Raw genomic sequence first — 12,266 nt, forward strand, 5'->3', positions numbered from 1 at the left:
GAGGAAAAGGAGCCCTCACTTCTTTGGGGGGCAGCTGTATGCCACACATGTCGCACACACATCTCAGTGAGTCCTAAAGACCCTGGGGGGATGTCTGCGCCTCAGCTCAGGCAGCTGGTAAGTGGCCGTGACTCCCACGCCAAGCTCCTTCCACTTGGCCACCCTGCCTCCTTTCCTTAAATGACCAGGCAGTAGAGTCTCTTCCTTGCGGCTGGAAACCACCACCATCTCACAGACAGCTTCAGATCTTTCTCTTTGTGAACGTGGTGCAGGAACCTGGGTGCTCAGCATGAACAGGCCAGGCTGAGGGAGCTGTACCGCTGCCCTGCAGAGAGCACAGGCTCGACGTCCCCCGAGGGGACCCGCAGAGCTGCCGGCGGCATGGAGGGAAGGCTGGCGTGGTGCAGCTGAGCGGTGCCGTACAGAACCCACTTTCCCTGCTGCCTGATGGCAGTCACAGTCCTAGGAGGAAGGAAAGTGGGAGCCAGAGGGAGAATCCCCAGCAAATGACTCAGAAACAAAGGCTCCACCGCCGGCCTCATTTCCAGCCTAGGTGTGGAAGAGCCCAGGCTTGTAGACCCTTCGGCATGCGCAGAGCTGCTGGCCCAGCCTCCTGGGGGACAGGAAGGGGCAGTGCCACCACTGCCAGGCGTCGCCAGCTCCCTTCTTGGGAAATCTCCAGGCAAAGGGGAGACTTCGAGTAGAGAGTTCCCCTACCACCAGTGGCGTCTCCACCGCAACCCACAGACTGTGAGGCACGACCCAATTGTTCTGGATCCGATTGTTCTGACCAGATGGGCTGCGATCACGACAAGCAGAGCGGGGAGCCCTCAGGCCCGCAGGGCTTCCTGTTTACAGAGGCTGCCTGTGACCCCATTCGGTCCCCTCTCCTCCGGTCTCCCTCCCACCCACTCCTCATTCACCCAGCGGCCTGCCGGGAGTCCTCCTCCCTTCCCTCCTGCAGGAAGAGCACCCAGACAGACACCTCCAGACAGACCCCTCGCAGTCAGACTCAGCTGCTGCTAGGCATTGAACAATAGCTCCTGGCAGTGCCCCACTGGGCTGGGCACACTCCCCGGCCAGAACCTGGCTCCCCAAGGCCCAAGAAAAGGCACTGCCACCCCAACCACAGGATCCCTGAGAGCAGAGACATGGGCTACACAAGCACTATTTACACAGGTCTGCTGGCTGGGGCTAAACTAGCAGGAGGCATTCCTGCTTTGGGGGGAGCCAGATTCCCTTTCCTTTAAAGAAACCTTGTGTGACATTTATCATTTCAAGAGCCCTGGAGTTGGGGGCAATGACTTTCAGTAGAGAGGAGGGATGGATGGTCAGGACCTAAGAAGCAGGGCATGGGTCTGCGCCCCAGAAGAAAGCGAGGGGGAGAGGAACTTTTGAAGCTGCTTTGACAGCCATCAAGCTCTCTTAATACTGCTGGCAAATGGACCTGCCACACGCCAGACTCTCCCAGAGCCAAGGACCCCTGGTTGGTCCTGGAACCAGGGTCTCCTCAGCTTTCAATGGACAATCAGTCATCTGTCACGACCCCCCTCCACTCCAGTACTGTGACTCTCTTCTGTTCATAGCAGAATCAGGCCCCTCATCTCAAGGCTCGTTTTGCTGGCTGACCAGTAGGATAGTCAAAAGCTGAGTGCATGTTCTTGAGAATGCAAGTTCCCCCAGTCTCAGAACCACAAACAGATATTGGAAAGGAAGAGAAATGACAAGGCCCAATCAAGCTGACCACAGTTACCTGCAGAAAGGGGTCCCGGTCCCCCCAACTCTCTCTCATCTTTGCGGGGTCCTGGGTTCAGAGCTGCCCACTGAAGAGAATGGAGGATAGATGATTCTGCGCTCTGTGGTGCCTTCCCTACCCCTCCCAATGGGTCACCAGGACTCACAAACCAGGTGCCTGCTGAGAAGCACCAGTTACTGGCCTTCACATTTCTCTTGAGCACAGGGTAAACCAGTTAAACTAGTCTTGCCTTTCCAAAACTGGCTTTTTTTTTTCTTAAATCTGGCAGGCAGCTACTGGAGGCCTTCCAACCCACGGCTCAGGCCAACCCTCATAATAAGAAAAATACTACTTTCTATCTGTCTCATTTAGGAAGTTTCTACTCCCCCCCCCCTTTGGTGGTTAACTAAATTTCATCTTATATAACCGCTATAAATTTCCTAAAAATTTCTCCAGTTGGTGCCAGCAGCTACAGGAAGGGTATATGTGTGTGTGTGTGTGTGTGTGTAGATGGGAGTGACCAGGAATTCCAGTGAATCTTCACAAGAATATAGCGCTTCTTAATCCACTAAGAAAGTCTCAGATTCTCCCCTTTCCAGAAAGATTCTGGGAGTTCTACACCTCACAAATGCTTTAAGTCTCTTCACTTTTTTCTTTTTCGGTAGAAGAGATAAAGTGAAGCTGGGGAGGTCAGGATGATAAGAAATCACTGGTAAAATATGTTACTGGCAAAACCAAAATAAATACCTAGAGGTCCGACCTGGGACTTTGGCCTAAGGCCCCGAAAGGCCTGTGCCTTATCTGAACTAAACCAGGCCCTAGACCAGCCCGGAGACTCACACTCCATATGCAAACCCCAAGTGACAAATGCCTTTCTCTTATCTGGAAGGGTTAGGTGTCTTTAGAAAAGACAAAGACTGAATGTGAGGAATCCAGCCATGATGGAGGGGCCAGGCCACTGTTTCTGAAGCACTTTCCTCACCTTAAGACAAATTCCACTGATGGGACCAGGAACAACATGCCTTTCTTTGCCTCAGGTGGTAAAGGACTGGCTTTTGCAAAAGAGATCTTCCAGTTTAAAGCTTCTAATTTACACTCACACTCACACACTCTCTCACACACAAACACACACCCCACTCCCCCAAAGAGGTAGCTTTTCAATGAGAGGAAGGAAAAAGTGGGAAGAGACCAAGAATAGCCACGGTTATGCCTCAGACTGGTTGGCCAACCTCTGCTTCCTCTAAGGGGACTCTGACTCTGAGTGTAGCTTCTGCAGGCGACCTGTGCTCGGGCTGGGCTGTCAGGACTGCTCTCCAAGGCTGCCTCTCTTTGGAGGCAAAGAGGAAAGGCAAGGACACCTATGGCAGTGCTGGCACGTACGTGCTCACATGGAAGAGGCGCTGCAGGTATCCCGGGCAGTTCTCCGGGAGAGAAGCCCATGCCCTCACCTCCCCCACTGTCCAAGCCGGGCAAGTGGGTCCTCCTTACAGAGTGGCCCCAAGAGCGCTCTGCCCTCCACAGCTGCCCTGCAAAGTTCTCCCTTATGACGCCAAGAGCCCAGGCCTGTCGGGTGAGCCCACTCTGAGGCTGCTTTGTGTTCTCATGACAGCAAGGCAGTGTCCACAGAGAACTCTGCCCAGCGCCCCACGGGACAAAAAGCAGCCTTCACGGGGGTGCTGCGCACGTGGGAAATAAGTGAACACGGTTTCTGAGGTCACACGGCGGAGGAGGGCTGTCAGCCGCCAGAGAAGGCTCCTCTCCCTCCCTGGTCCCAGGCAGAGACAAGGAACGAAGTGGAGCTGAGCATCCTCGACGCACCTGACGGGGAGCCCAGAGCTCGAGGGACGAGACTCAGAGACTCAGCATCAGTCAGTCCCCAGGGACGGGAGAGGCTGTCCCCTGGGGAGAACGGGGGCTCCCTGGACAACCAGGGAGGAGAGGAAAGCGAAGGACACCTGGGCTCAGAGATGGCAAAGGTCACCAGACCACGTGTATCTGAGACAAAGGGTAACCGGCCAGCCGGCCCACGTCCAGAATCTGTTGGCGGTGCAAGACAAGAGATCAGAGAACAGCAGGACGTGTCTTCAGGAGAATCAAGTGGATCAGATTCGTCAGATTAATTTCGCAGGAACAATCTGGAATTATCTGGCCTACACAGGTGGGTCTAAGGAGGCAGGAGCCCAAGGAAGGTCTGTAAGGAGAGTCGACCTGGGAAACTTCCATGGACAGGATGGGGGTCAGGTGATGCGGGCCCACCTCCTGCCCGGTCCTGGGGCCCTGAGAAATCTCAGTGCTGTTTTCCTAAGCGTCGCCGTGACCCTAACCTACAAGGCAGGCCGGGGTTGGGGTCAGGTCGGGCACACCCCTCTCAGATCCAGTGCCCATTCTCGTAGAAGACACAGTTCTCTGAGGAACATGGTTTGAAGACCAAACTAAGCACGTAAGGATGGAAGGCCCAAGAGTCACTGGCAGCACAGGGTGCAAGGAACTCAAGAGCAGTCGGTCCACTTCAGAAAAGGATGAAAAGAAACCCAGGGACGGCCTTGCATATCTCGGGGCAGCTGTAACTTCCTGAGCACTGACCACGTGTCAGGCTCCGGACTGAAAGCTTTTATGTGTAATATCTCACTTTATTCTGACAAAAATCCTATGAACCCTGTACTGAAATCCCCATTTTAGGGACCAGAATACCAAGGCTCTACAAACTGAGCACTTGTTCAAGACCACAGAGCCAGTAAGTAAGTGGCCAAGGCAGGCTCTGAACCCAGAACAGTTGGGTTCCAAGCCTTCCCCAAAGTAAACCAGGCAGGTGCTGACCCTCGTTTTGTCCACAGAGGTGCCGTGGCAGGGGGGTTTGACTGGGTCCCCTGTTGTGCTCACTGCTCAGTCCCATGGCTGCCTCCAAGGCAGGAAGCAGCACAGCCTTGGGGCAGCGATGAGGTGGCCAGTCAGCATTCTCAACCCCCAAAGGTGTCCACAAATCACACCTACTCTACTGTGGAGAGTCAGGCTGAAGCACTGTGTGCAAGGCACAGCCCAGACTCCCTTCCCCACAGAGGGCTGGTGCTCCCGCTGGGCCCTCTGTTGTCAGCTATGTGACCAAGGCCTGTCTCCCGACCAGAGGTGCAAGGAACTAAGTGGGTGGAAGAAAGGGCAGGGCTAACTGGCCACCCAAGGGACTTCCAGACCCCGCCCCTGTGCCTTCCTCCCTGTTCCACTCCTCTTGCCGGAAGGCGGGGTGGACATGCTGCCCAGAGCCACGGAGGCTGGAAAGACCCTTGCTCAGAGCTCCCCCAACACCTCCCGCCCCAGCCAAGCTCTTACCGTTGTAGGAGAGGCGAGGTTTGCTCAGACACATTATAAAGTGCATTTCCATCTCATCGGAAGCCACAGACTTGGAGCAAATGGGGCACTTGAAACCTGAAAAAGAGGAAATAGAATGAAATGTTTTTTTCCAAACCAAATATATCCATCATAAATGTGGAAACTCTTAGGTGACTCTGGCCATTGTGGGGTCAGAGTCAAAATGGCGAATTACAGTCTAGATACATCCTACCGCTGACTTCTTCATTAAAGGCAGGCAACATTTTGTTTTCTGATTACAGCCTCCAATTCCCATTTTTTCACTGGGGCTCACCCTTGTCATGCCCCTTGCTGAAGTTTATCAGAAGTCACTGACAGCTGATTTGAGTTTTATATTCTTTTAGACCCTTTCCCCTTTCCCAAGGGGGTCCAGTGGGCAATGGGGACAGGGAGGCATCGATCTAATCAAGACAACCAAATAATCTGTCTTTGAATAATAAGAGTTTAATTTAACACCCTTCCGCCTCCCAGCCCTCAAACCACTTGGCTGGATCACCTGTGGAAGGAATCCCTATAGTCCTGGGCACCTCCATCCCTCATCCAGAGCACCTTTCCTCCCGTGGCTCAGGCAGCTGTCCTCCGAGAGTGTGTGAGCCACAGGGCGGCCCTCCAGAGCACTCCCAAATGCCACACATGCCTTGGCCATATGCCATCAAGAGTAACAGCTGTTTCACAATGATAGGCGAAAGACCCTGCTGTTTTATTCCCGAGGAAGTGTGCTTATATACCCAGGGAGTTTCATCGGAACTGTATCAGTATTGGAGACTTTGGTTGAGAATCTTCTGAGCTGAACTCCATTAAGTAAACCTAGTCCTTTGATCTATTTTTTAACAAATTATTTTTTGATCTATTTTTATAGATAAATACAGACCCGCTGTTTTCAATTTCCCCCATTTTACTTTTATTAAAATTGCTTTCAAATGGGGAATCCCCTGGCGGTCCAGTGGTTAGGACTGTGTGCTTTCAATGCCAAGGGCCTGTGTTTGACCCCTGCTCGGGGAACTAAGATCCCACAAGCCGCACGTCGCAGCCACAAAATAAAAAATAAAATAAAAATTACTTTAAAATGGATTACTTCTTTTCCATTCTACCAAAAAGACTGAAAAGTGATCTATTTATTTGTCCACATCGAATTTTAAACATCACAGCTGCTCCCTTTGGTGACCATAATCCCTACTTTCTCAGTCTGGAATTCCTAGGTCAAATACAGCACACCAAAATATTGTTGTGAAGATCAGACTCTTCTGTTAATTTGCGGTCAAAATGTCCCACGCACGGTTTCACTGGATGCGGGTAATATCTCTCAGCAATATTTACTATGAGGCGAGGGTTCATGTTCACTGTTAGCGGCTCCAGGAACAGAGGAGGTCACGCCTTCACCAGTGTCCTTCCCGAGGGGAGTCGCTCATTCTGTATGGAAAGCCCTCCACCCTGGCAGCTGGTGGTGCTGAGACAGGAAGCAAGCTGGCTCCCACATTCCCGGGTAGGGCACAAGCACTTTGCTTGAAGTCTTCTCCAAACCCTCCTCTCTTCAGTGACAATGCTCTGAGCTACAGGACCCGACAGAAAATCCACAGTCCGGTTCACTCCAGGCAATGTGGACCTCAGACTCCGTGGCACCATTCCCATTCCTCCAACCCCTTTCCTCAAAGAGCGTTAGCATCTAAGTGTCTTGGCTAAAAATTCTTGGAAGTGCTACCATCCCAAGGACTCTGGCCAAGCTTTGAGAAAGGGCTGTATTTTCTGATCTCTGGATGCTTATGAATCCATTAATGACAAAACCAGAAGACGGAAAAGAAACGTGATGAGGGAGGGTCCATCCCCAGTTTCCTGGCACAGGTGAGTAATGAACTCGAGTCTGGTAGAGTGAGGATGCTCTTCACATCTAACCTAAGTCCCTCTGGCCCTTTGAATCTACCCTCATGCCTGTGCCCTGCAAATAAACCAATACTTAAATAACATTCCATAGAATGACCAGCCATTGGGAGATTTGTTCACCCTTTTTTCTGACTCAAAAGACCAGGTTGGGTCTTCCCTGGCGGTCCAGTGGTTAAGACTCCACGCTTCCAATGCAAGGGGCACGGGTTTCGATCCCTGGTCGGGGAACTGAGATCCCAACATGCTGCGTGGTGTGGCCAAAAAAATAAAAATAAAAAGTTTATTTAAAAAATGTTTTAAAAAGACCAAGGTTTTGCAACACTTTGACTACAGGATGCTTCCACTTTAAACTTGCTAAGTTAGCAGGCTGTCTGCGGGCTGAGGGCTCAGGGCTGCTGACAGGTCCTCTAACACTATGTCCTGATGCAGCCACTGGGAGGTGGTAAAGTGATTTCTTACTACAGAAAAGCCCTTCACCTCGTACATTACTCACTTTTCTGATAACTCAGAACAGATTCGTTGTTGTTGCTACAATAGCATCATTCAAACCCTCACATCCCAACGTGATTCCTTGAGTACAGGAGAGGGGTTGAGTTACAGCTACGGTGCTGGGAAGAAGGCCACCCCACAAGAAGGTCTAGGAAGGAATGTCACCTGATGTTTATGTCCTAGGAAAAAACAAGTTGAGACTCACAGGTTTAGACCAATCCTCTCACTGTACAGATAAAGAAAGAGACCCCAGGGAGGCCATCAGTTAAACAATTTAGGGGTGGAGCTGAGACCAGAATCAAGATTTCTTAGCTCCCAATCCAAAGTCCTTGCCATTAGAGAAGAAAAAGCTGACCACAGGTGTGATATTGTGATTTATAGTCATAAGTATATATTTGGTCTTTGTCCCATTTCTGGCATAGAGCTCCTAAAACCCTTGGAATTCCCTAAGACCGATTATATTTGGTTTTCTGTCATCACTTCCTGAAATAGCTCCAGAGCCAAAGGTGAAAGGATGAAAAGGAGTGTCTTGTTATTCATAACCAGCCCCTTTCAACCACACCAGAGTTTATGTTAATGAGGTGACTTCTGGAAAGCCCTAGTTAACCTAAGGATGGGGGCTGGTTGCCAAGGGAACCAACCATGTGATTAGAGGACTGGAACTTTCAGTCCCACCCTCGACCTGGAGGTTGGATCGATCACCAATGGCCAATGATTTAATCAATCATGCCTATGTCATAAAGCCCCCATAAAACTCCAAAAGGGTCTGGAGAGCTCCCGGGCTGGTGCACACATGGAGATTTGAGGAGAGCAGTGTGCCTGGAGACAGTGTTGGCCCTGTGCCCTTTCCCCACACCTTGCCCTGTGCTTCTCTCCCCTTGGGCTGTTCCTGAGTTACATCCTTTTATAATAAACCATTGATCTGGTAAGTAAAATGTTTCTCTGAGTTCTGGGAGCCACTCTAGCATATTAAACAAATGTGGGGGGGGGCGGGCATGGGAACCTCCAATCAATAGCCAGTTGGGCAGAAGCAGAGGTGACAACCCGGGCTTGTGATTGGCAGCTGAATTGGGGGGCAGTCTTGTGGGACTGAGCCCTTGACCTGTGGGATCTGATGCTATCTCCAGGTAGATGCTATCAGAATTAAGTTAATTGCTTGGTGGTGTTGGGAAACATATCTTGGAACAGGGTTTTAAAAAAGAGGTGGGGGGCTTCCCTGGTGGCGCAGTGGTTGAGAGTCCGCCTGCCGATGCAGGGGACATGGGTTCGTGCCCCGGTCTGGGAGGATCCCACATGCTGCGGGGCGGCTGGGCCCGTGAGCCATGGCCGCTGAGCCTGCGCGTCCGGCGCCTGTGCTCCGCAATGGGAGAGGCCACAGCGGTGAGAGGCCCGTGTACCGCAAAAAAAAAAAAAAAAAAAAAAAAAGAGGTGGGCTGGGAAATATTATGTCTTGCAGGAAGCACCACTATAGTAGGGAGAGACCTATATTCTAATGAAAGCAGGGTCATTACCACTTGCATCACCTAACTCTGCATGTGTGTGTGTGTGTGTGTGTGTGTGTGTGTGTGTGTGTGTGTAAGGCTCAAAAAAATAACTCAGGGTCTGTCATGAGTGGGAAAGACCAAAATAACCTGGCTTTTCCAGCCTCAAGACCTTGGCAAGTTATCTACTCCCCCTGGACCTCAGTTCTTCATCTGAAAAATAGAGACATTTACCTCCCTTTTGAGGATCAAATGAGATAAGAAACCTGAAAGCACACTAAAAAGAAGCTAAACAAATGAACAGTGGTATCATCATCATCAAGCCAGGCAGTGCTTGACAAGGAGGAAGGAACAGGCTGGAGAAGGGATTTGGGGGGTGGGCTGAGAGATGGGGGTGATGGACCAGCAGGGCACATTGGCCACAAGTCATGCAAAAGTGTGCTGGGGGTGGCCAGCGGCCATCACTGCTGGTGGCATCTCTTCAGAGCACAGAACTTTGGAGCACTGTGTATGGCACTTTCTGTATAGCCGACGTGGCACTGTACATGCTGAGGTCCCCATCTAACCTCTACGGCACCCACTTGTGCACATGATGATAAATAACAGCTTGCATTTACGTTGCTATGGGCAGCCACTGGGCTTTACGTGTCTTCTCATTTGCCGGAATATGAGGTAGGTGCTAACGTTAACTCTATTTTGCAGAAGAGGACACCAAGGTAGGTCACTTGCCCAAGGTAACGCAGCCAGAGTACCAGAGCTGGCACACAACCAGGAAGTCTTACCACCCAGTGTGCACCATGCCCCCCGGGCTGTGGGACAGGCTGACTGGTACAGGAGGAGGAGACACATGGCAAAAAGGATGTGAGGGCTTCCCTGGTGACGCAGTGGTTAAGGATCCGCCTGACAATGCAGGGGATACAGGTTCGATCCCTGGTCAGGGAAGATCCCACATGCCGCGGAACAACTAAGCCCGTGCGCCACAACGACTGAGCCTGCACTCTAGAGCCCGCGAGCCACAACTACTGAGCCCACGTGCCACAACTACTGAGCCTGCATTCTAGAGCCCACGTGCCACAACTACTGAAGCCCCCACGCCTAGAGCTCGTGCTCCGCAACACGAGAAGTCACTGCAATGAGAAGCCTGTGCACCGCAACGAAGAGTAGCCCCCACACACTGCAACTAGAGAAAGCCCATGCACAGCAACAAAGACCCAACACAAATTTTTATAAATAAATTCCAAAAAAAAAAAAAAGGATGTGAAATGCTACAAAGACACAAGGTATCACCAGATATTCACCTCAAACCTTCCACATCATCCCAGCAATTTCTCCTGAAGCACCCATGGTCCTGGATAATCTCATAAACTGTAACAAAACTGTTAATTTTTTCCTGGGAATTCTGTTAAAATGGAAGGCCAGAGCTCTGCTTTCCGCTCGGGCCCTGAGCCTATAGCATTGGTTCTAAGACACTGAGTTTGCAAATTACCTTTTTTTTTTTAATTTTTTTTTTTTTTGCGGTACGCGGGCCTCTCCCGTCGCGGAGCACAGGCTCCAGACATGCAGGCTCAGCGGCCATGGCTCACGGGCCCAGCCGCTCCGCGGCATGTGGGATCTTCCCGGACCGGGGCGCGAACCCGTGTCCCCTGCATCGGCAGGTGGACTCTCAACCACTGCGCCACCAGGGAAGCCCGCAAATTACCTTTTAAATGGAAAATAAAGGGCAAAAGGTAAGAGGGATGGAAAAATATGGAGAGCCTCGGAGCAGGGGGTGGGGGTGGGGAAACTAGTAGTGTCCCCACCTTCTTTCCCAAGAGGTCATCCAATGATCAAAATGGATGTTACCACTCTACCACCCCCATCTTTTCTCATAATTGTCCAGTCCCGACTCAGCATCAATAGCCCTAGGTAATAATAAATACTATGATCTTTACGAGCCATCTGAAGGTTAAAAAAATTCTAGGAAATTTTGATACCACTTTGGAAGAAAGTCCCAACTGAATTAAAATCAGCCCCGCAAACAAAGATCAAACAAGGGTCCACAAAGTCATCCAATCAACATCGTTTCTGTCAATTTTCATGAGACCTCATCAGCACTCAGAAAACACGGGTAAGAGATGCTTCATGAGAAAGCAAGCTACAGGTGGAGTTTTCAGGACATTCCCCAACTGCGCTGAGACTGGACTCTACCCATCATGCCCTGGAAGCCAGGCAAGCAGACAGCACGTGCGCCCGGCCGCCTTCCTCTCTCCCGCCTCATCTCTTTTCAGAGGCAGCCCTGCCCGCGTTGTGTCTGACATCCGACAGCGTGACGGGAGGTGTCGGCTAGCTCAGGCTTGCCAGTCTGACAGCGGTTCCCCTAAGCCTTTGCTCCCACCAGGCTGTGGCAGAGACAGGGAACTCACCCGGTTCCTAGTCCTTTTCTGCCAGCCTCTCAAAATGAGGGAGGAACGAGCGACAGAGCACCGAGGGGAATTGGTCTACAAATTGCTACGGGCAGCCACTGGGCTTGAACTCCCAACTCTGTGCCGGGTGGGCTCTACCAAGCAGATGCTGCTGCAGGATCCCCCCACCCCCAATCAAGGACAGAGAGAGATCCTAATGGAGACCTCATTTTCTTTCTTCTTCTCGTCATCACATCAGCCCAAGGTTATGCAGAGAGGTGATCAGCCAGAGCCCAGTTGCTTCCTGTCTTTCAACAAGCATCTGGCTTAAGTGGGGGAATCCTTGCCATTCGACTGGCTGGACCAGAAACCGAAGCTCCCGAGAAAAGACAAGCCTGCACCTGGCGCAGGGCCTTAACCCTGTTCCCACCGGGCCAAAGGGAAGTAGTGTCAGGCAAGTGAACCAAGAGTGACCCAGGAGTGCACACAGGGTCATGTGCATCAAGCGTCTTCCGGGGTCAGGTTAATTGGGCCCCTCGGACTTCACCCAGGTGCTTCCATTTGACTGAGATTGGAACCGAGGAAGGGTCGGGGGGCAAGCGGGCTCAAGTTATGATTCTCTCAAGCCTCTACAGAATTTATCATGCAATACAAAGCAAGGTTTTTCTCATTTTCCAAAACGGCAACCTTCTCCTTTAAGACCTGATTCTCGGGCAGGCAGGACGTGTGCGCTACACGTTGCCCCAGTTCCCTCTCAGACCCTCCCTCCGATGCTGATGCGCTATTTTAGCCCTGCCCCAGTTCTTCCTGTCTCTGGGATCACCTAAAGGGAGAAGAATCGAAAGAAGCAACCAGGGTAAAGGAAGCCACGCTATCCAGGCAGGCCCTATGTCTGGGTGAGGGGCTGATGTAATGTCTCTCACCTAGGGGCGCAGGGAG

At 51.5% G+C, this 12,266-nt stretch overlaps 1 protein-coding gene across 1 annotated transcript in view; it reads right to left on the reverse strand.

The window, feature by feature from the left end:
• Window positions 1-12,266, reverse strand: part of ZNRF1 (zinc and ring finger 1) — a 101,597-nt gene that overhangs the window by 8,996 nt on the left and 80,335 nt on the right. The window contains exon 2 of the mRNA XM_081217255.1: window positions 5,060-5,155. Coding sequence (XP_081073381.1) covers window positions 5,060-5,155 — 96 coding nt within the window. The remainder of the gene's footprint in view (window positions 1-5,059; window positions 5,156-12,266) is intronic.

The sequence above is a fragment of the Mesoplodon bidens genome (assembly GCF_964165515.1).
Source record: "Mesoplodon bidens genome assembly, chromosome: 18".
In the NCBI taxonomy this organism is placed as follows: Eukaryota; Metazoa; Chordata; class Mammalia; order Artiodactyla; family Ziphiidae; genus Mesoplodon; species Mesoplodon bidens.